The sequence below is a fragment of the Saccoglossus kowalevskii genome, chromosome 9 (genome assembly GCF_978046115.1).
Source record: "Saccoglossus kowalevskii chromosome 9, keSacKowa6.1, whole genome shotgun sequence".
Classification (NCBI taxonomy): Eukaryota; Metazoa; Hemichordata; class Enteropneusta; family Harrimaniidae; genus Saccoglossus; species Saccoglossus kowalevskii.
Genome location: NC_140649.1, coordinates 31163525 through 31189245, shown reverse-complemented (window position 1 = coordinate 31189245; position 25721 = coordinate 31163525). Strand labels below are relative to the sequence as shown.

The window sequence follows — 25721 nt, the reverse complement described above, 5'->3', positions numbered from 1 at the left end:
GACTCTTAATAAACCTTGGCAGGTTTGAAATAGATCTTTTTATTATTGTTGGAAATATCTGACATCAAGGTCTTTTTACACACTTTTAGCATGGAGGTAGAACTTTTCTATCTCCATGCTTTTAGTAAACTATGGTTACAAAAATGTAGATGTACGTTTCGGTCACATACATATTTTTTATCTTATTGGCCGAGTTCTTGTACTCATGCGTTACATGTACAGCATATTTATAATATTTACTAATAATTTGTACGTTGTGGCCATTTATGAACGGCGACTGAGGGCTCGCTCTTTATTAAAGGGCAGTGGTCGTAGCGCCATGCATGCGCTAGATATGGGTCTCGTATTTGCTGCAGTTTATGCAGCTCTCTTGGTCGTGGTATACGTTGCGGGGCGACTATGGCCGCAACGTAATATCAAAATAGCTTAAGCGGCCAATAAGAGCTGCTAAACTGCAGCAAGTCTCGTATAAACCTCAGACTACTATAGAGTCTGAGTACATGTATAAACAAAGATGGCGACTTTGACTGTTACACAAATCAAAGAGTACAAAGTGGGACGTTACCAAGCTTTAATTAGGTATTTTCAGGAGATTGGGAGGTATCGAAGGAGTCACCGATGGCAAATGGTGCAAATTGCACTCAGGTCAAAACTCATACTTGTGATTTCCCATCAGAAGAGCACGTTAAATTATCGGGAAATCAATGTTTATCAACACAAATGTCGCAATTGTGCAGCGCAACGACCACCACCCTTTAAAAAGGAAATGATGCATTGTTCAGACGAGCCTGACAAAGTCGTGTGAGTTGCACCCTCAGCGGTGCCACTCACGCTTACATATTCCATGGAGCTCCATGCATATTCAAACTGGATAAACCTAATTGGAATTGTTGCTGTGTGCTGCTCTGAAAATGATTGGCTAATTTTCTTATTGCGTTGATCTTTGTACATGTTCGTCGCTAGAGGGCGTTTGCCATTATATTTTGAGATGCCACCGAGTCTTGCTGACTGAACATTCTACACATGAAGTTCATTATTTCTCAGAGGTCGCTTGTGTGCGAAATACTCAATAAAAATCAGCTGAATTGAAAAACGAAATGCGTGAATTGTTGAGCTAGATAATGAAAACACAGCAAAACGTTCAGTACAAGTTAGAAATTTTCAATAATGCTCCAGTCTAAATCAAAAGAGCTAACCATTTCTTTCCATACATGAAACATTTAGCTATGAATAGTTCTATTGATCGATCGACAGAACAATCTAGAATTCTGCAATATTTTTATGCTTTGCCGTCGCTGCACTTTGAACATACCCGCTTTCTCCAGTCAGAGCGAAAACATAGATCATAGTACAGATCATAGCAGAAAATAGCATGTATTTTAGCGAAATATTTGACTACGATCATTGCTGAACAGTACGCCGCTATAAAAAAAAAACTTCAATTACGTGTTACCGCTCAATGGTTATGGTGTACAGACATATTAATCTTTATTGTAAGTTTTTGAATGAGGGCGCAATTCAGAAGACTTCTCCGCGTCATCACAATAATGGACAGCATCAAATCAGCAATACTACCATCTAATTGGCGTACACATTTGCACATTGAAAAGTGTAATTTGATTTCGGTCGCACCATTCTCAAGAGAAGATCTGATCTTACTTTTATACTTTGTTCTTTCTTATTTTACAAACCAATAAACCATTCGATATAAAAACATAGGGAGTCTATAGGGAACGCGGGCGACCGGTGGGATTTTAAGTAGCCCTGCGCACATGTTTTTTTTTTTAGGGATGGTATTTAAACGAGCACTTCCACACTCGCAGACATATACACTGAGCTAAATTTGAAGCATCAATTACCAGTCCAGTATATCATAACCATCCACAATTCAGGTTCACAGTGTTGCTTCAAATTGCAAGGACAGATAAAATTGGGCAATAATTTGACGTTTGCCACTTATTAAAAGCGTCCTATTTTGATGGTGTATAGCGCCCCTTTTTCTAGTCCCCGTTCGGACGCTGTCCGAAAACGGGGACTTATGTTTTGACCTCCGTGTGTCCGTGCGTGCGTGCGTCCGGACCTGTATCTTAAAAATGCCTGGACCAATCACAATCAAACTTCACACATACATCATACATGATATTATACATATGCACGTCAATTTGTTTCACGATCTGATTCAAGATGGCCGAATGTGCTAAAAATCATCAAAATCAAACATTTTTCAGCTGTTTACAGATGGATTTTGTTCAAACCTTGTATACTAGTATACGTTGGACATTATAGGACCTTGATGCACATCATTTTGTTTTACGATCTGATTCAAGATGGCCGAATGGTGGCCATTTTTGTGCTGAAAAATCATCAAATATCAAGCATTTCTGGCATTTATGGATGGATTTCGTTCAAACTTGGTACATACATTAGACATTACAGGTTCCTGGTGCACGTCATTTTATTTTTCAGATTGGAATCAAAATGGCTGACTGGCGGCCATTTTGTTTTAATGATTGGGCTTCTAGAGCCACATCTCTTAAATGCTTTGACCGATTATATATTCAAATTTTATATATTCGTTATACATCATGTTATATATATATATACACATGTATTCAAAATGGCTGATTTTGAATGCTGTTCCAGAGCAATATCCCTCAATATGGACAAGTACTTGTTTGATGATCAGATACAAATGTCAATCATTTTAATGTTAAAAAATCATATTCCTGACATGGTTATATTCCAGCTATATTACTGTAAATAAAACTATATATCTTAAATTTGATAACTAACGGGGTCTGCGCCATGCATGGCTTGTTGATTTTAGCCTATCCTAGAGGGCGGAATATAAAAGTAGATCTGGGTCTCAAGCCATTGTATACAGGAGAAGCAAATATAGGCGTTATTTCAACTAACATGACTAACGTCCGCATAATAAAATTTCTGCTGGTCCAGGAGCGATGTTTGCTGAGATGGTGATTTTTTTATCATGCCCGGGGTGTGTGGTTCATGGAGTACGTACCAAGATACGCCAAGCCTCTAATACTCTGCAAGAATCACTGAAGAATCGTCATGTACGATTACTAAAAATCAAACCAGATATATATGGACTAGACGTACACCGATGAGAATTTTGTAATTATATGACGAGAAGAGAATACCTGCGATTTGTTCTATGTCTGCACAAGAGCGCAGTTTATGAAGTCTAAAACAAATTGTGTCGAGGCTCCAATGCTGGACTTTAAAAGCTTTTGTTACAAGCACGCTGGGGGGAGGGAGGGATAAGTAATTCCATTTAAAAGTAGGTAGAAGACTACAAGTTAGAATGCACAATCTCCATGACGACGGCGGAAACACTATTATATAAACAATTATATCACTCACAAATAACTGCATTCGTAGTATTGCATTCTGAACGACAGTTTTAATAAATAAAATACCATTCTAATACAGGAATCACACAAAAACTTAGTACTAAATCGTAAAATAAGTTTAAAGAGTAAAATAATCTACAAAATAAGGGACAACTCATTGCTGTCCTTTTATACAATTTGAAAAGTCAAAGTACATGAACTAACATTATACAACTTAAAGTATAATGTACAGACATCGGCACAAATTTGCCGACCGCAACCCAAAAACTTCAGTAATCATAAAATTAACTTTTAAGAGAACTGAAACGCAATATGAACTATCATTTTTTTGTTCACATTCTAATTCAAAAGATGACAAAAAGAAAAAAAAAGAAGAAAAAAACATGTAGTCGAGTCAGTGTCAACGTTCTTATCTGCGTCATATTTTCTAAAATATCGGTTACAAAGAAATCACCTCTCACGAGATTGTAAAATGTTTCCGGTGGAGGAATTGCGACACGAAATTAAAAAAAACGTGAAGACACGTATACAACCCTCACTAGGTCGCTAAAACCCAAATGGTGTAATTACAAGTTACATTTCGGTGTTAAATTGAGAATTATTGCTATCTACATTAATATTATATTTCTGTATAATATACAATGTAGCCACATGGCTATACGAAATGTTGTCACACGGGGTTAGTACATTTGTCAAGCAGCATAACCAGGTTGAGGTGGCGCGATTTTAGTTTTAAAAAGCGCCCTCGCATGATGCCAATAATTAATTGTTTTTCACTATTTTTTTTCATATTTCTTAATCTATACAATACTGTTCATAAATAACTTTGTGATAAGTGATATGTCAGGTGATATGGCATATATTTAAGACATTAGCATGCAAACAGCTGATAATGATTTTATGGTAGACCAAATGAAAATTTATTTTCTAGCTGTCTAGGTGCTGTCACATACGTGTAGCATAACCCAATGCGTTCCATTTGGTACAATATTTTGGCTCAGTATTGCATGGATTAACAAATATGAAGAAATCACACAAAAATGCTTCTTGTGTCCTTTAAATAATTACAGACGAATCAGCAAGTTTACCAATAAAAATTATATTATTATGTTATGTTATCACCATAAATACTACACTATTTGAAGTAAAAACAATAAAAATGTTAATAGCAACCATGCACACGTTCTAAAATAATTACAAAACATACTTCGAATAACAAAAAAACCACATTTAATAAATATTTCATACCCAAATGTTGATGTTTCCAAGTTGATTTACGTTTTAATAGCGCTTGACAAGACCCAAACCAGTTACTATTCGAGCCTGCATAGTAACCTCGTTCCGACACAAGTTTTTCAATAATACATTATTCATGAAAAAAACAAAAAAAACAAACAAAAACGCTTAATCTTTTTATTGATAACTGATTGGAGACTGTTCACGGTCACGTGGTATAACTGAAAGACGCAGACAGTCGCCACATCTTGCACAGTTTGGGTAAGATTTTCCATCTTTCTTGGGAATATGCCAACAATAGGAACACCGTACACGATACTTCTTGTATCTAAAAAAAAAAAAACAATACTACAATTTTACTCCTGAGACCCCATATGGGATGAAAGACTGACATGTTCGCATTGGCTCCCTAAATACACGTGACCCCTAACAGCCAATCGTCAATGTAGTATTCAAGGGTTCGACAGATTGCACAACTGCCGTTTGTTTTACAGTTACGTCACACTATATTTGTGGCAAACACCTTATGCTTCCTGCATATAATCGTCTCAGCACAAGCAGAAAGAATATTGATTGGCCAATGAGGTTTTATCACGCGGGCCATACAGTAATTACCACCTGTTACCAAAACTAGCCAATCATAGGCTGCCACGTTCCACGCCGCTAGGAATGTATTACCATGACCAAGAATTTGTTTTGTACACCTAGCCAACAATATCGTCAGTTAATTGGCCGAAAATATAGATGTTTGTAGCATTTGTGCCTCCAATTCTGACAACTATCGACTGGCTTCCTGAAAGTACTGAGCATTACTTGCAACACAGTTGTATTTCAGCCAATTAGCCGACTGTACTTGTGCTAAGCGTACGAAACAATTTCACAGTCAAAAAGAGTAATTTTGTTTACATTGCAGACGATGAACTGGATTTGTTACATCGATGGTGTCAGGCAACTGTGTTTGGAGGGGGTTAAGTATAATGAAACTATCTTACATTTCTGGACATGGTCAGTCATCCCATATAAAAAACATTGTCCATTCCTCAGTACCACATGCAGTTTTAACCTAGTTACTCTAGCATGCAGTTTTAACCTAGTTACTCTAGCATGCAGTTTTAACCTAGTTACTCTAGCATGCAGTTTTAACCTAGTTACTCTAGCAGGAAACTGCATTTTAAGGTGTTGCATTTAGGCAACTTATAAATTTCAATTTTGGATAGACCACGTCAAAACTACATTTTATTAAGGTAGTTCTTGTGTACTATTATGGAGAGTAATTTGAATTGCATTCATAACTTCGAAGAGCGAAGTATTTCAGTTTACGATAAATCGCAATCCAATGAATGAATGAATGAATGAATAAATAATATTAACATGCAGTATTGGACAAATATTTTAATAGTCATTAATTATAAATGAACTTGAAATATGAAATCTGATCAACTGTATACTAATACAGTCTAGTAACTAAACAATTTTTCAGTGCTCTAGAACTATCGTTACACTAATCTCGTACTCAAATAATCGAACTCTTACCGTATTCCACATGCATTACATAATGGTGTACCGTCTTCTGCGTCCCTCCATAATGGCGTGGACCGAGTGCTACAAGATGCACACTGCTTACCTTGCAAGTTAATGAACATTAGTATTTTAACATACGTCAACAGTATGACCCCTCCAAATTGCAGTTGTTCCTTTAATATTTGTAGAGGGGTTGTTTTGGGCATGTTGTATGCATTAACAAGCGTTTCAAATTGCCAATATATGTCGCCAATCACTAAAATACGCGAGATATTTATGCTATATTAACGAAGCAGGATGCCCATGTACAACGGACGCCAAAAACCCACCCCCTTAATTTTTAGAATAAATAAATTTCACAATTCAAACTGAAGCGAGAGTTTCTATGGTCGACGAAATAATAAAGACGTCACTGCGCACAGCGGTCGCCGATTGTCTTCAACTACCATTGAAATATTTATAAAAATGAAATAAATGGATTTGTTATGTCAATATTACTAAGTATATTCTGATAAAGCGCGTGAGGTAACAAGCACAATAAACTGGCAAAGTCGGGACTTCTTTTTTGTTTTACAAAAAGAAATAATTTAAGTCCTTTTAGTGTGATCACGAAAACTAACGTGACCGCGAAAGAAATCCCCCTTCTTTCGCGGGCACGCTAGTTTTCGCGATCACGCTAAAAAGGCTGAATTGAAAATTTTTTTTTTGTAAAACAAAAATGAAATCCCGACATTGCCAGTCTACAAGCACAGGTGCATGCTTCATACAGACTACCGCCCTATACTTTGTGTTTAATATGTTTGTGCTAGACGACAGTTATGGACATTGAATGTCATTTCTGACTTTGTTTTGTGCGAGTGCTGACATCAACAACACACTTACCAGTCGTTGGTCGGTGTGTTTGGTGATACGTATATGCGACTTTAGTTTCGTGTTCGGATCCACTGCAACTGCTGCCGCTGTCAACGATGTTACTTGACGACCGTCTCATTCGTCCGATCGATAGAGAATTTTCATTTTGTCGTCGTTGACGTTTCCGTACACTATTGAAATATTGGAATAAAAAATATATAGATTATTAAGGAAGTGGTAAAGTTGAAGAGGAACTCAATGTCTTGTTTGATGATGTAGATTACATCGTACGCAGAAAACTAGAAACTCAAAGCGTAGTAACAAAGTTGGTGTCGATCTTTCTAGCACAGAGTTCAATTGGGCCAGCGCTAAACCGCGATTTGTTTGAATGCTTAGTGTTATAGAAACATAAAGAGGTAAGGTAATGTAACCTGTACCCTTCCTAAGTTATACAAACTTTTCTAAAGCAACTTACAATTTGTATATTATTTCTATTACTGTAAAATACTTTTGGAGTTAATTTTCGCTGAACAGACTTTTGGGTGTTTTGTATGGAATATATTTTCACGGCTTCTTGGTGATTTAAATGTAGGAAATATAGGAAAAAATGTATATTCAGCGAAAATAAATTCCAAGCGAACATAAAGTATTTTACAATACCTTGAATTTAATTTAATTTAATTAAAACTCAATTGAAACGCAACCATACACAGAGTTGCATTTTAATCGAATCCATTCCTATACGGGATTTACAATATTATTCAAACCCCCAAATGGCGGTTCAATGGTGCCCCTTCAGTTGGTGCACGGTCAACAGCAAACGATTTATAACTTGCTACTAGTTCTTAGCAGAGTTGGTATAGTGATGAGTGGGGGTCAGCGTTTTTGGTTTGTTGGTGGGAGCACTAAGTTGAATCAACGATGTTTATGGTGTACTGACAATAGACCGCACACACCGGTGTTGAGGGACGGTGTCCTAACGCGGTCCTATAAGACGCAATGCTTGGCTAGTTTGACGAAGTTCTTCATCATAAGACCATCTCTGCATCAAGAGATCTACCACCCAATCCATCCACCCCAGCTCAGTCTGCCGAATAGCTATTTCACCATATAACCCAACGCAAATTGGAATTTGTAGAGGGAGAGGTGTTACTAATGTAAGTGCGTGATTTGAAATACCTGAAAAAGGAGTCAATAACCAGCTGAGATTCCGGTCCCCTTGCTTTTCGCTTTAAGTTTGCTTTCAATTTAAACGTCACACCACGGAATGATGGATCATTTCTCATCGCACTCTTGGATGGTCTCAGAACTTTTCGATTTGATCGTGGTCGCTCCATGTCACCACAATCCGAAACATTGTTTTCTGAGTGGGTATCGCTTGTAACATCGCCACCACTTTCATCTAATTTTCTGAAAATTCAACAAAAAATTATACTCAACTATCGAAATAGCAGAGGGTATATCGATTGCATATTTGTAATTAGTACGTAATGTTTGAAAAACTATGAAAATGGACAACTTTGGATCTGTGGATACAAGTTTAAAGCGTTATTACAAAAAATAAAAATCAGAATGTCCTATTAAATTCACGAAACCACAAGTATACTAGTTTCTACACAACAACTTTCTGTGATTTGAAGATATATTTACAATAGTAATTTCATGAATGTTTGACCCATATCAGTTGCGTGCGACAAAACAGTTCGATGACCATCATAATCCTCATGCTGAATTGTGTGGTCACCTTTTTTACACTGTCAATTGCAAGCAAATTGTGTTTTACTCTACCAGGTATTTTGAAACTTTCTGATCTTTTGGGCAGTGGTACATTTGTAGGATTCTGATGCGAGGGATGTAAGTTGATTACTTCAGCAACTCGAAGTCACGATGAACAAGCTCATCGAACTCGCAGATAGAGTAAACTTAAGATTAAACGCACAAATAACATGAACATTTTTCTTGCGACCATGACCATATGAACAGAAAGAAAGAAATTTGTAAGACTTTATTATCTTTGATTTCGCAATCAAAAACTTGAAACGTTCTTAAATACTGTGAAAAGGCACGATTATTAGAAACTAAAAATACATGTACATACAAATTTACTTCGCGATTCCTCGGGATTGTGGTAATTTGAATATTATATTACTGTTTTTGATGCAGAAAATAAAAGTTGTTTTTGCGTTATTTCTCTATCGAGTTCCAGTTTTGAGCTGTACATCCATGTGCGAACGGTAGAAAATTGATATTACTTGTTTATTTGAGAATCGAAAACAGGACTGTCGCGTTGTATTCAGAATGAATGTCGTCTGCTGCAATTATGTGAAAGGAAAAATAAATGAATAACAAAATATATGTTGAGTCGGATTTCGAAAGGTTATTTTTATGATATTTTAAGATGAAATTAACTGCCAACACTTGGAAACAATGAATTAAACACAATCTCGTTAATTTCGTGTCTAATGGTGGCAGACGATCGCAACGAAAAGTGTGATCATTCCGATGACCCAAGTAACAAATTATTGAATTGGTTAATCTAAGTTATGGAATTAATACTACTATTAATCATAACGTATATAATACACGTAGTAGTATTTTTTTGTTTAACTGTGAGCTTACCTGGACACGCATTTACGATTTTAGAGGACAATATCGTTGACATCATGGATCGGATGCAGGGCTTTTTTGGCGTGATTACGAAATGAACGCATGAAACAGAAACGCAAATAAAGCCTGGCTGTGACAATCATCATAACCGAACAGGCAGAAAAGGCAAATAACATAAATAAATAAATTTGTTTGGCATTGGTATATTATTATTCGACTCACCCTAAACTTTTCAATCCAGTTTCTGAAGGATTTCCATTATTGACATTGCAGTCATCATTATGTCCAGTGTTGCATCCACCTTCATTTTTCTCGTAAAATTGATCCGGGCCTGGAAAAAAATTCCTGTACTGCTGTAAATCCGCCAAGGTAAGCCCAGAGAAAATCTTCGAATCGTTTCGATTCATTTTTCGGCAAGGAACCTCGATAATCTTCATGGAAAATCACAGAAGTTACGATTGCAAACTCGCACGTCACTAGACAACTTTGGAGTGTCGTCTATTCAAATTCCGCGCCATTTATAATTGCAGGTGACGTATTAATTATTCATATTAAAACAATTTACATTGACGTAGACAGCTTGAAATGCACAACATCAACACACATCGTTCGACGAATCCAGAGAGGTTATAATGCAAGACACGATTCGAACATAAATAACTTATAGACGGGATCGATACTACACGTTGATTGGTTTAATATGTTGTTTTGATAACCAATCAGCGGCGTTCTAGTTCGACCTGGCGATGTGTAATCCACCAGGTGGTAACGTCGAACCGCTGAAAATTGTTACCCTATTCTTCTCGAACGGTCTGAAAGTACAATGCCCTCGCAATTTGCATGTGTCACTAGGACGCACCAGACGATGATTGACCCCAGAAATTAAGGGATTGATTGATTTGAATTCAAGAGGGGTGACTGGAAGGTTTGTTTAAAAATGCAAGCTACACACCGAGAGAAAAAATGCATGAAAGATGTTACAGGGAAAACATATTGGCAAATTCAGGAAAAACAGTTTTTGTTCAGACAAAACACCGCGAAAAAATGCATTGGCCATGCTCTTCCACCCCCCATGATTTCAAATGTTTGACCCCTTATCTTCAACTTTAGCAGGTGGGTATACAGCAAATCGAAAAGTTGACTCTAAAAATAAAGTCGCAATGCCTTACTTGTCGTGGCGAAATGTAACGCCCTCATCGGCAGCGACTAGAGAACCAAACAACCATTCTTCCGGATGGCAACAACAAATTGACAAGTTTACGCTACGCTAATATACATTTTCCGTTATTTAAAGCATATTTTTACAAAATGTGAAAATCGTATTATCAAGGTTAGTAGTATATAGTTTCTATTTCACAGGGGTTATCAAAATTGATTCATATGTACGTGTTTTTAAGCGCTCAATGATCAGTTGCAGTAGCGTTTCTTAGTCTGTGGATCATTGCAGTCAGCCATCGTTTCGCAGTGATCCATGTTTTGACTGACTACCGCTTGAGACTGAATTAAACTAACAATGTGGTTTTAGCTGTAACGAGGTGCTTTCACTGTTTCGCACGTCGTTCGTCTGGGGAGGGGAGCCGAGGGAGGTGGTGGAGGTGGTTCCGATCGAACATCTATAGGTTCAACCGACAAGAAGTCCAATACCAAGAAGTCCGAACGACCTGTCGCCGTACAGGGGTCTTTTTTAAAACCGTGTTTAGAAGCTTGGGTACCAAACTTTTTGAGAGAGGCACCCCTCAGGGTTATTACATAGCTAAGTGATTTTCAGGATACATGATCAAACAATATTGCCTTTTTCAGGGCTGATACACAGTAATGGTCGCGGTACGTACATAGCTGCTATATTCATGCTATACCAAGGCATTGTGATCATCATGTATTTCTCTACAGACTTTGGAGATCATGTAATGATTTTTCATATTGTATGGTAACCTAATGATTTGTCATGGTACTCAAAGTCGGCAAAATCATTATCATTTTTGGTACCTTCTGACTACTGCACAAGCATGAGTAGCCGTAGGCCCGCCCCCCCCACTCCCTATATTTAGGGGGGGGGGCTATGCTTGTTCCCTCATTTTTTTGACCCCCCCCCCTATCTAGGGAAAAGAAGAAAATTTAACCCCCCCTTTCACGGGCTTTTCCAATGAATTTCACCCCCTATCTAGGGAACTTTTCAGTCTAGAACTCCTTTTAAACCCCCCCTTTTTTGTATATCTCGGGAAGTGTTTTGAAATACACCCCCTATTTTGAAAATCTCGCGAAAACAAGCAAAAAATACCCCCTTTTCTACGATTTTCTCGGGAAAATGTTCCCGAGACAGATCGTCAAAAAGTACCCCCTTTCCCGAGAAAATGGGAACGCGCATGCGGCCCCCTATGGATCCTGAGTGGGGGGGCCGGGGCCGTAGGTCGGATCCCCCTTTGTTTTGTGGTCTCATGGTCTTAGAACTACAAAATGGTACATACCGGTAGTATACCCTATTCATTCTATTGAAAGCACATCTCCAATAGAAGAACATATTCATCAAAAATTTGTTGTATACTGAATCATTCAAATAGTTTTATTTAAAAGGTAAAGAATAATCAAATGAAAAATGAACAAAATTGTTGATTTATGCAGAAAAAAAGATGCCAGTTATAAGCTAAACCCCAAAACAACCACAAAACAATATTATACTTCTCTGATTTTTGTCACAGTAGAAAAAGTCTAGTCAATACCGATTTTTTTGATGTAATAAAAAGCACAATTGGTGCTGGATTACACATTGTTTCCCCTTCAAATAATCTTGATAATACACCTGCACTCTTGAAATGCCTTCAAAATCATTCTTTTCTATCAATCAAAATGGGCAAGCTATCAATTGTTACACTATGTTTTATCATTGTAGATTTAGAAACAAATTCCAGGCAAGAGTGAATTATTAAAATAAGGAGCACAGTCTCCCATAATGCATTGCAGAGCTTATATGCTGCTGGAGAAGCAATATGCACAGTTTCAAAAAGAACCTCCATGGGTAAGTGTAATATTAGTTTTTAGTTTATGCTTGTATGCTTTTTTATTGTTACTGGTCAATGATTGTTTGTTAAAGCGGGAGAGTTGTCACCTGCGCATGTGTCAGATGGCCATAGCGTGTCATTGTTTACAAACAAGCGTCTACCCATGAGCCTTTGCGTTTTTAGCGTGTGTTTTTATTGTCGTTTGGGACTCAATTCCCGCGCGTGCCCAGGTGACGACCCTCTCGCTTTAAGTCAATTTGTTAGTAAATTAACAATGCACCAAATGCTATATGCTCTTTGTGGTAGATCACTTCATTTTAGTATTTTTGTTACAAGTCTTGATCAAAATTTTTGAAAAAATGTTTAAACAAATTATGCAGGTTTGTTTTGTGAAAGGTGACAAAAGTGACATTTGAAGAGTTAATGAATTGTTTGTTGTAGGGCATTGAAGCATTTTTCACCGATGATAGTAACTTCTTTGAATGGACCATTAAGATCCGGGGATTAAAGGATACTTTGTGGGAAGGTGAGTGAATTGGTTGAATTTTTTGTGTCAAAAGTGTTAAATAATTATGGATTGGACAAAGTATTAATCAGAATTTTCCAGTACACCGTGACAACTAAAATTACCCAACTTATAAACTACATATGGTTTTTTCACCATATGTAACCAAACAAGATTTTGAGATGTGAGGAGAGCTTTTCACCATAGCAACTGATAGTAAATGGTTAAAAATGATCCATTTTTATGGATGTTTACTCATTCTTTGTGAGACAAGTAGTTCGGTGACCACTTTTTTATTATCTGAATTTTGTAAACAACATCATAAGGTCATAAACAATATTGTAAAAAATGGAAAAATCTAATGATAAATATAGTTTAATAGTAGCCAACTAGCTTAAAAGTTGAATTATTGGTTTAATTTTGTTTGTAGACTTTACATATAAAGTACTGTAGAATACTTTATTTTCACTTGGAATTAATTTTGCTATTTTCACTAAAAGAATGATTCATTGAAAATAAAATCCAGCAAATATATCGTTGTTTCTAAATTTTACATTCAACTCATGAACAATCAATGAAAATAAATTCCATACAAAACACTCAAAAAGTTTTTTCCGTGAAAATTAATTCCAGCTAAAATAAAGTATTTCACAGTAGTATGTATGTACCATACACCAAATGCAATTATGGTATTCACCAGATATATGGGTCTAAAGATACCTGGTATCCGGCTCAGTAACCGACACACACTCAGGAACAGTGTAAATAATAATTTTGGTTTCAGATGATGTGTTACTGACTTTCAAATCTTATAATACAACTTTAATGTTTGATGTGAAGTTGTGGATAGGGAGTGACCATTTGAAATTATGGGGGTGGGAAGATGTTGAGAAAATCCACTGGTCACCCCCCCCCCATGTTTTCAGATGGGTGACTCTTTATACACATTTTCTTAATGTAGTGCAAGTAATGAATTGTATCTCATTTTATCTCATGTCAGGTGGTATCTTTACTGTGCATGTGAAATTTACTGAAAACTACAATGCTGTTCCACCTTCTGTATATTTCCACACAATACCATTCCATCCAAACAGTAAGTATTGCTTACTGTAATGTGTTATTAAATGTAATGCAACTGTACAGGAAACATTTACATAATTGCCATTCTTCAAAACTAGAGCACCTTGAATGCAGTACAGACCTTAGAATGAGAGGGACAGGCAACTACAGTATCCAATACAATTAACTATTATCGGTAAACATGTGTTTATTTATACTGTCAATGAACCTCATGAAATCCTGCAAAATGCACGAGTTCTTTCTGCAAGATTACCGAAAGACAGTCATGAATATGATATTGTATGTTAATGATTTCCCAATAATCATCAAAATGACAGCGGTTTCAAATGCCAAAGTAAAACCTGGACTAAAACACACCAATGTATTCTGAAAATCAAAATATAATAATATATAATAAGGTTAGTTTATACACAAAACAAAATTAAAAAATGGTAATGAAAACAAGTTGGTTTTGCCATTTTGGTGGTTTCTTGGCTGTTAGGATTTTTAAGTGCCGACTAAAACATGCCACCATTCATGAAAATTGTATGCATGCAAAACTTTTACTTCTAAGCCCAAATTGGTACTGTGAAATTCTGGGTGAGGCCACGCTGGAATTACCTGAAAGTGAAACTCAAAAGTCTGAAATGATGTATCTTTGGTGCTAGAAATATTACAATATATAACATCCATACCATTAACATAGTAAAATAGAAGTACATCATGTGATTAATTTTGACACATTATATCATACAACATTATTTTTATGTTTACTTATTTTCAGTTGACATGGTAACAGGCAAGCCGTGCATTAATTTTTTAGATAACATTGAGTTATGGAAAGAAACATACAGTGTGGAGTTCATATTGCTTGCAGTTCAGGTAAGACACTATTATCTGTGTACAAACTTTGGTACCAACTTAGCATGGCATATCTTCCACTTGGCCACCAAATTGATTGATAACCAAACCTACATGTATTATGCATCAAGACTATGTAATTCGTACATGCGTTCCAAGCCACTCAGTGGAGCTAGACTGTATGGATATGTGACAAGTAATGGTACAGCATTAATAATAGTAAAAGTACAAAGAAATAGTTTTGATGTTTGTAAATGGATTATAAAAACTATGAAATAAGTTAACGTATTCTCGGGCCGGGCATCCAGACATTTTCACCGCCTGGCAATCATCATTGTGAAATCAAAGGTCAAAAACTTTCAGAGAAAGATCGTCCCTGCATGTCCAACATATATAAATTTGGTTGTCCAGGGTTACTTCAAAGTTGATTTTGTGTTGTTTTCTAGAATTTAGCTATTTTCTCCAGCTCTTCGACTGGAGTTCCATAGGAGCTCGTGCAGAACCCATAGAAATACATGGTAAAGTGGTGCGCGTCTTAGAAACGTGGAACGTCTTGTGAAGTAGCTCACTCCGCCCCCAAGGATATTTCTAACCTATCACAACTTGTATGTCATTCATCTCATTTTGTGTTTACTGTGAGATCTTGCGTAATGCACAAATCGAACGACTGCCACAAGAACGACTGTCAATTAAAAAGCAATTTTATAATTTTTTTCATTGAAAATTAAAATTACAATTGCTTAGAATTTTTTTTTTTTAAAAGTCTGGCTTTGAGGATTAGTGTTGATGTAAAACAGTAAATATCAGTATGTCCCAGAATGCTTGGCAATCATCTATAGTGAAGTTCACTAAACATTACTTAAGTTGTTGATTCAGTAAAACAAAACACTGTAAAATACTTCATTTTTGCTGGAATTAATTTTTGCTATTTTCGCTGAAGGAACGATTCAGTGAAAATCAAATCCAGGGAAAATACCTTTTTCCTGATATATTTTACATTCCACTTGTCAAGAATCAGTGAAAATAAATTCCATACAAAACACCCGTCGTTTCAGCGAAAATTAATTCCAGCTAAAATAAAGTATTTTACAGTAGGTAAACTAGAGACAGATATACATAACTGTAGTATTGAAATGATTTTGCAAGGCATTTGTTCAGAAAGAAACTTTTTTGAAAAGTCTGGGAATATTGTCTCTGACCAACGTTTCATAGTTTTTAATTGTTCTCTTTTTAGTATGGTCTTATGATCATTACAAACAATATAGCCACGAATTGTGTCAATAAAGGAAACACTGTAACCAAATTTTTTCAGACCTTTTCAGTTGCTGCAACTAAGCATAGCTTCATCTCATCTTTTCTTTTTCTCAGAATCTTTTAAGTAATCCAGTATTGGAGTCGCCTGCCAACGATGATGCTGCTCATCTATTTAACACAAATGCATCCAGATATCGAGAATTAGTTTTACAGTGTGTGGCAGCGAGTCAGCGATATCATTGTAAGTAGTCGGTGTTATATTTTAGGTTTGACTTAACCTTATCTCTCTAGTTACAATGTATCATAGTTAACATTACATACTCATTCTCTCTTTGCTGGGTTTTTGAAGAAGATGTCTTTAAGAATGAATTTACAAATGCCTAGTATGTTTAAACATGGAACTATAAACCCCAGGAAGAACAACGAAACTAAGAGGATTAAAAAAACCTTTGTCTTAGTTTATCTTACAGTGCTTTCGCTTTTGTTTCCACGACATTAGTCATACTCCATGTAAGTTGCCGCCGATACGCCTGTTTCAACCGCTTTGCTGGAAACGGAAAACTTGAAAAAAAAATTTCATATCTGCGCAGTAAAATATTTCGTTCACTACGCATGCGCAAACAAGTCGGTCTGCAGGGTGACCTTCAGTGTACCGGAAATCATGCAACGGGTCGGAGTTTTAGCGAGTTTTCATAATTTTTAATGTCGTTTTTAGATTACTTCTTGTTTTTTTCAACCCTCGAAAAAATAAGGTTGCGAAAGTTTGCGAAACATGGGGTTTGGTGAGCTGTTTGTTGTTGAGATATCCCGACTAATTCCGTGTTTGCCTTCGATCGCCAGAAGTGGCAATGTGTTTTTTTTTTCCCGTTGAATGTCGATCATTTATCAGTGTTTTTGTCTTGGCGCCATTGTTTTTTTATGCTATAACCGGAACAACTCGGTCACGTGATCTCCCGGAGTCGTCCGATTGACTCCGAAAATGACCGATAGTCGGAGATAAACGTTCATTTGCGTAAATCGGCTTATTTTTTAAATGCGACAAAATAAACAGTCAAAATAAACATTCGACATCGCGGCAACTATCATAGTTCAAAGGAAACGAAGTGGTTGTTCTTCCTGGGGTTTATAGTTCCATGGTTTAAGGTAGCGGGACTATTATTTGCTTACTTGTTTTCATCTTCTAATTGTGACCAAATGACTACAATTAGACCCAGGAAAGTATATATTTTTAGAATCGCCTACCCCAGACCATTCGTCCCGGTGTTATCGCTATCGCCACACGAGACTCCAGCTTGTCTCCTATACAATTTGACTGCGCACATCCAGAAAGTAGATGTAGCTGTGATTGGTGGAATACTAATGAGTTGAGTGTCAATCAAACGCCCACGCTATCTTTAGTAAACAAAGTCACGTGACACGCGCCATTTTAGTTTTGATTAGTTCATCGGATCGGAGTGGTCGGGCAGGCGATTTCAAGGCAGCACGGTTAACCCTTTCGTTCACAGGTTGGGAGATATTAGAATGACTGACAATTTCACGCCACTGTTTTACATTATTGGCGGATTTTTCTGCGCTATCAATCTTTCTCTTACAAACTAGACATAGATGAGACGACAGAGTCGCTCCTTTCACAACGTCGCACTGGATCAAATTGGAAAGACGATTTCCATAAGTTATCCCTCCTGCTTTTCCTGGCTTGAATAAATTCACACACGACTTTAACTGTCCACAAACTCGAAGACTACACGAACACAGTCTACAATAGTCGTCCGCAACAATATGTATGTATTTCTTCGGTGTACTGATGCACGAATGCACCGTGACACGGTGTTTCTCGGGTGTCGCCATCGCTGAGAATGCCGCCGGCGCAATTTTTCACCCAACTCGCGATTCTGTTTTGCAACATTTTATCAATATTCCCTTTGACAAAATCGCCGACAAAAGCACCGCTTTGCTGATCTTTTGTTCTATAATTCTTAATGCAAACACCGACCCTAGTAGTAATTAGTAACGTCGCCTAGTACATATGAACGGTCGTCATTGCAAATCGAACATCCTTTTGAAATTTGGACGTCGGGCAGGCGATTTCAAGGCACCGCACTTAAATATTAGCAACATATTTTTTTGAGCGGTTGTTTATTCTCTTTCAAACGAGACATAAATGTGACGACATAGTCGATCCCTTATCCACCGCTAAGAATGCCGCAATGTTTCGTTCGTTTTGCAACATGCCACAAATCGTCGAAAAAAACACCACTTCGACGGAAGCTTGCGTAATAAGGGGGTTAAAACAAGAAAACAAATGCCATGTTTAATACATATCGACCTGTTTTACTTGCGAAAGATAACGGAACATGAACTCGTTTCGTGCGACTTCGGAACCCGAAGGAACACACCAACAACGTTGAATTTACCCGCTATCTTCCAAATATGGTATATTAATTTATTCAGTTGTTTATTTAGAGTGACGTCCGCGGTCGAATGCGATTGGCTATCGATGTCAGTGCAAAGGTCATATGAATATTAAAATTAAGTGGGCGGAAGGAAAATTGTATAGGAGACAAGCTGGAGTCTCGTGTGGCGATAGCGATAACACCGGGACGAATGGTCTGGGGTAAGAATCGCCAGACTTCAAGCTTTGCAAAGGTGTGTTTGCCATGCCCGTATCTACATTCTATGACCCGTTACTTAATCAAATGTGAAAAATTACTTTTTCTGTAAAAAAAATAATTACACATTTATGTATTTTTTTCACTTTTCCTAGTTGTTCAATAGTCTGGTAAATTGAATGTGTCTGGTCAGTTTTATGCAAGCAACGCGTTTTAAAAAATAGTGTGCTGAATTTCAATTACTGTTTTAGTCGCATTGCTCCCAACTCAAACCACAACTCGTTGGTAAATAATCGATGAAATAGTTTGTCTGGACACATTCAAGTTCCTCTCACTGTCACCTTAAAGCTGTGAAAATTTGGTGTTAATCCGACGACAATAAGTATACGTTATTTTTTGTTAAAGACCTTCTATTTTGAAAAACATAAACTCCTAGAAAACGTCCATGAAGTAACAACAAAGATTTTCAAGCTTGTTTATCGGCACAATCAATTTGTCTTCCCATCAAGGTCTGCTTTAACATGTGTAGGGACATCCAAATGTGTAAGGCTATTGGAAACCAAAAAAATAAAGGAATGGGATAGCTATAATTGGATAAATTCGGCATATGAAAACACCAAAATCAATGATTTTTTTTCAGTGGCTGTGTGACCTTGTGTCTGACACATTCATATGCAAATGACTAATCTGTGAAACAAACAGGGGCGGAGACAAACCACTCAAATGTTTGGAAACACTCATTGTGTGTCAGATAGCTACTGATAACACATCCTAACATTGCTTTGTCTTGAGTTTATCTTTGAAACTTATAGGCACACAGATTAAACCTGTGTTATTGATTTTGGAAAACACTACTGAGGCTGCCTTGCTTCCCTTCAGAAAATCTACATTTTAACCAACTTACATGACATTCTATGTTATGTTGACTTTATCACATGAAAGTTTATAGTGCATTTCATCAATTAATAAATAAATGTGAAAATCGTAATTTTCAACACAAATAATAGTCTCGCTACCTTAAAGTGCCTGTGAAATGGCTGCTATTTTCATGCCTAAAATTATCCATTGATACATAAATATTATTAATTTTTATGTTTCTAAGCATAAATAATTTTTTTAAGTGAAAAAATGTGTTTTTAACTCAGTCTACAAAAACTTTATTTTTGTGTATTTTAAAACGAGGCTCCTCATTAGCTTCTCATTTGCATACAGAAATTCCCCTTGTGACGTCAGAAGGGGAAGTCGCTGGGCAGCTTGCATTGCCGATACGTGTAAATAAGGCAAATTTCTTGTGCTGTTTTCTCGTCTTTGACTAAATTGCCACTTATGTACTTGTTCGTCGAGGAAGAATGGACCATAATGAACATATAGTATCAAGTTTGTTGCATGGGGTTGAGTCAGATGCGAAATATGTCCGGTCTGGTGTTGCTAGTCACCGTGGTCGTCACCAGAGCACGTTTGTAGACTGTCGCTGGACTCCGGCATTGGACAAAATTGAATTTGACGGCTGAATCGTCTTGTTATTTAGCAGGTTACTAGACACTATTGATTTATAAAATAGAGAAATAATTTTAAAAAAAACGACAAAACACAGTTACTGAATAAATGACTGCCGCGTTGTAATGGGTGAACGCGTCGGGTCATGAGGGGGACAAGTGCGTGAATGGCGGCGTTTAATTGGATAAAAAAAATTATTGAGAGCGACTCACATACTGACAAATTTAGAGCGGATTTAGCGTGATTTTCATGATTATGACATCATATTAAAAAAATACATTGACAGCTCAAGCCCGGATTCTTATTCCGTAAATTATTACGCCGATCAAGCTGCAAGTAAAGGCAACAAAGGTGTGAATTCGACACTCAACACCAATAACCGAACAATTCAGACACTTTTAGCCTGCGAAAATGAAAACAGCCTGAGGGCTGCGTAATTTCCTGTTTGTCCGACGCTTCGTTTTTGTGTCATTATCATAATTATTGCTACCTTTTTACATAACACGGGTGGTCTCTATAAAGCGATAATCAGGATTGCAAAAAAATCAAATCATTTGAAACACATACTCGACGTCTCTCTTCCTTCTGAAATCCGTCTCAGTGATCATGGGCTGGTTCGGAATCTATTTTTTACGAAAACGTTTTGTATTGTCGGCATTTCTCGTTAAAACCTAGTTGTTTTGTCATGGACAAGGACAGTTTTTCAAAAAAAGAAAACAATCTGAGGTGAAGTGGACACTGCATATGACGCTGTTACGAGGAAATCCACCCCAACCTTTTCTCGTTATTTTCACGACTTTCGTCCACCGATTTCGCACCTTCGGATCGATTGGAAATGTGGAAATACTTATACTATGACTATACGTATTACTGCAACCGCCCACACCACAACGTTTAACCATCATAAAAGTTTGTTGTGAAAACAACTTCTAAAAATTCACTCTCTCAAAAATAAAATAAAATAGACAAAAGAAACGCCGATTAAAAAATGTATATCGTTTAAAAGTACAGTTGTACGTTGAATGACACAGTGATATAAAAGTACGGCCCAGGGGTATGGCTTCCTCTCATATTTTTGCATTTGGTGGCGCACTTTCGGCGAGAGTCGGAAATCCGGAAACAGTCGACCGTTTCAGGATAGGTGGGCGTGGCTACAGCACGGGAAATATCTCAAATTTACTTGGATACGAGTAATCATTTTCAGCAAAAAAATCAATAATTGCCCACTTCAGTGGGGCACAGATCTAAAATGGGAAGCGTGTGGGTGGGCATTGCACAGGCACTTTAAGTCTTCATAATATGTTTATATAATTGTTTTAGGGTGGAGGGGAGAGAGTGTGGCACATGAAAAAAAAATACCACAAAGTATGTATCAAGACATTACTGCGAATGATGAGTATTGGTTGTTGGTGTGATCACGTAGTGCCTGAGGGCATACTTTGCATTATTCTCATAACCTATTTATTATACATCTGTATCTCTGTCCATCATGCTTTGTATGTTGCCTTGTGAAAATGTTTTTTAAATTTAGCACAAATAGTCTGGGTTGTCGTCAGCTTACCCCAAATAATGGAAATGTGGGAATGAGTGTGAATTTTGTTGTTTTTGGTACTAGATGTATCTGATGAGGGAAGGTAGCGAGGGTGTCATCTATAAACTTGGTCGTCGCAGCCATCCCCAAATAAATTTACGAAGATTTAATCACATGCATTACAGATCACAAACACCATTGACTTTTGTTTTAATTAATCATCTTAAGTATGTGGTTATCTCCACTCTGTGACTATTGACAGTCAGCTTTGTCATAAGACAGGAAATGATTTGTTATCTGGTCAGCACATGTGCTAGTTTAAAAGGGGACGCTCAACATTTTTTGGGGGGGATAGGGTTCTGCCAAAATATTGTGAAAATAAAAAAAATCACATGATCACACTGTTTGTTTGAACGTATCAGAAACACAAACAAATCTATTTTTTCTATGAGTTGTTTTGAATGTGAAATGAACTAATTTTATATTTTGTTTTGTATATATAGCTGGTTGGAAACCACATGAAGAAAAGAGACCACCAAAGGAGGAAGTCAAACACACAACGCAAACCGCAACACGAAGATTATTCCGTATATCATTTGATGATTACCACACAACCTGGGCTGGTATAGCTACCTCTAAACCCAAATCAGAAATGAAAAACCCATGTAAGTTGTTCACATGTTCATGTGACTGCTGAGTAACTGTGTATCATGGGTTTATAGAATGAGAGTACGTAAATGGTGTGATATGTGATGAAGCAGTCACACAACCTGTGAGGATGATCAGATGACAAACGTACATACTAATGCAAACGTGTGATTCTGTGAAAGAACTGATTTATGTTTATCTTGGGTTGTTTTTGCTAGTGTTCTTGATTGATATGTATTTTTCATTTTTGAATACTGCGATAATCTCAGACACTCCCAATTTTATGCAGTTGAATCTTCCAAGCATCTACCATGTTCTGTGAAATATCACTGCTAACTTTTATTGATGATTGGGTTGCAGATTCATTTTTTATGATCTTCTGAAATATAGTTCATAATGTTTGATCTAATAAGTCTATACTTCATAATTATTATTTTAATCAAAATTGACACATATTATTAAAATTTTAATAAGTTCATCTTGTTACTTTCCAGTATTGGAATCTATCAAAGATGATCCTAAACTTCAGACTGCTCACTATGGATTGCCCTATAATGAGTTACAGATACAGATGAGAAAACAGCTAGAAGAGTGAGTATATTGCAAGAGTTGTGACTCTCAATGAATCAAATATCACTGTACCACTGGTAGGCTTTTCTTCACCTAGAAGTACATGTATATCTGGTACCACTGGTGTGCTTTTCTCTACATGTATATCTCAGGGATTTGTTAAAACAAGGCAACACTGGCGCAGCGCCATGGCCATGCACCCCCTTACCCTGGGGAGCAGATCCTCTGGCAACCATAAAATTCTGATTGACCAGGGATCACTTGTGGCCACAGTCTTCAACTGTGACCTGTCTGATAGTAATTTCGGTCCCAAGGAAGCCATAAAATATTCCATTTTAACAAAAACTCCACACCCTGGTAAGGAGAACCCTATCTCCCCCCACTTGGTGGCGCCGCTGAATTGCAGTGCTCCTTCTTGCAGTTTTTTTTCTAGAGAAAACCCTATTTCTGGTACCACTGGTATGCTTTTCTCCATCTAGAAGTACATGTATATATGGTACGTAATTATTTACATCTCCTTTCAGACATAATTCTTTGATGTACGGAAACTTTGCTCGCAAACAATCTGAGAAGGAAATGGCTGACAAGAAAATGGAACAGTTAAATAAAATGAGAAGAATTTACTTCCAGAAGAAACTTGAAAAACCTGGTAAGAGTTTATGTGTGAAAGTTGATGAGGGCAGTGGGAGCACGTTGGGGTAGTTCCTAGAAGGTTATTATGAAAGTGCCTCAAAGTATGATGATTGTCACCTAGTGTTATAAGATTGTTTGTGTTCAGTGACGAGATTACATTTCTGCCATTACATTTTCACTGCGTCTAATGTAAACAAAGGAAAACTCACGGTAGCTGCCAACAAAGGAAAAGTGAAGCATGTAATAAACAACATGGTCAATACTACGTTAAATCAATGTAAACATATTTTATATTGTGTGTACCGATATACACGTAAACGTCCCAAATCCCCTACATATTTCACTGCATGTGCGCCGATCCAAATCACACAATGTTTTTAAGTAGTGGAAATGTGATGCACAATTCCCATTCAAAGAAAAAAACCGTAACACAGTTGAATGCATCGGTGAAATTTTTGAACAGTTGGATGATGATCACGAGAGTTTTAAATTTTGAATGTTAACACATTTGGTATATTACATGATTAGTTTTTGAAAAGGGTTGTGAAATTAATTAGACTATTTTCAGTTTATTATAAGATTCCCTGTTATGACCTCAAACGTAAAAAATTGGACAAATGTCAAAACAATATGTAGGATTCTACAAATGCTCACACTTAATCGTTTCACACCCGACTTTCTCCCCAACAATTTTCTGCACTTTTTTCTTATATTCCTCAATATTTCTGGAAATGTACCCTAATTTTGGAGCCAACAGACAAAGTTTGAGTCAATTTTCAGTTTTCACTCAAAAAATTTGGCTATTTTTCGCCCAAACTTTTGAAGGAAAGTGCAGACTATAAACAGGACCATTTTGTGAATTTGTGATGAATAGAGGAAACTGGTGGTGAAAAGGTTAATGATGTGATATACACCATTGGTGATGGTCAGTTTTGAAGAAGTAAGAGTACCTCAGTGCCATGTTCTTTTTAGAGATGTTGATGTTTCGACATTAAACTTTAAAAAAAGTTCAAAATCAAGTCATTTGATTTTTAGCGACAGACATTCAATCTGCACTGTTGGCCATAATTTTTCTGTTCTAATACACATACTGTATTTCCTCTATTTGTAGTTTGTCTGTATGTACGGGTCGTATTTTAATAATCAAACATACAATAGATGCAATTGTTTGTATATGTGTGCTTCTCAGAGATGCACTTCAAATAGAGAAATTAAAAACACTGTAGATATATAAACATCTGCAGGGTTCAAGCCCCATGTGCGATATTTCAGAATACATTCTCAACTCCCAATGACAGTTTATATTCTTGACAGATATTATTAAAATTAAGTATTAAAATAACATATATCATTTGTGTGGTCTGGTCAACAACATTTTTCTGTGTTGTGAACTCAAATTGGTGTTGAAACAAACTCATTAATTGCATATCTAAGACACCTCCCTTACAAAAGATCTAATCCATACATATCAAGGTGTGAGTGTGGACTGTTTAATTAAAATCCGCTTATCTCTTTATTTTCTAGCGCCACCACCATCATCAGCTCAGAGTGAACAAGGAGACCATCATCCTGATGAACCCTGGGAAAAAGAAGTTGATGACTTAGTAGAATGGACGAATAAATTAGACGAACAGGAAATCCAGTGATACACATTTAGTTAACTACAGAGGGTGATATAGCTTGACTGTGTACCCAGTGAAGAGCCTATTAGTGACGTAAATTACATTCCCTGGACTATAAGCGCAATATTCATCTGCTGTGTGACATTTCTTATTATATATTATTTTCATATGTGTACTGTATAATGTCTAGATTTTGTTGAATTAAAAATGTACATTGTATTTTAACAAGTGATATTTACCCAGAAAATTAATTTGGGGTGGGAGCATTATTAGTTGGTATGTAGGTATTTATTCATGTTCAGTTGCATTCCCAACTTTATTCAAATTAGCTCAAGAGTTTCCCGAA

The 25721-nt window shown here is 36.7% G+C and overlaps 2 protein-coding genes and 1 long non-coding RNA gene across 4 annotated transcripts in view; 2 read left to right on the top strand and 1 right to left on the bottom strand.

Annotated features, from left to right (window-relative positions):
- Positions 1–25721, top strand: part of LOC102802515 (uncharacterized) — a 494330-nt gene that overhangs the window by 431524 nt on the left and 37085 nt on the right. The window lies entirely within an intron of this gene.
- On the bottom strand, positions 4458–10213 carry LOC102807996 (uncharacterized). Its single transcript, XM_006813486.3, has 5 exons — positions 9813–10213; positions 8163–8393; positions 7014–7174; positions 6144–6234; positions 4458–4938 (listed from the first exon to the last, which is right to left on the bottom strand). Exons 1-5 carry the CDS (start codon positions 10025–10027, stop codon positions 4788–4790), a joined length of 849 nt encoding a protein of 282 aa, XP_006813549.1. The 5' UTR covers positions 10028–10213; the 3' UTR covers positions 4458–4787.
- LOC100370245 (ubiquitin-conjugating enzyme E2 U-like) lies at positions 10807–25603 on the top strand. Its single transcript, XM_002732311.4, has 10 exons — positions 10807–10920; positions 12478–12603; positions 13028–13112; positions 14092–14184; positions 14935–15032; positions 16380–16506; positions 22406–22567; positions 23045–23141; positions 23645–23769; positions 25278–25603. The coding sequence occupies exons 2-10, from the start codon at positions 12538–12540 to the stop codon at positions 25397–25399; spliced, it is 975 nt and encodes a 324-aa protein (XP_002732357.1). The 5' UTR covers positions 10807–10920; positions 12478–12537; the 3' UTR covers positions 25400–25603.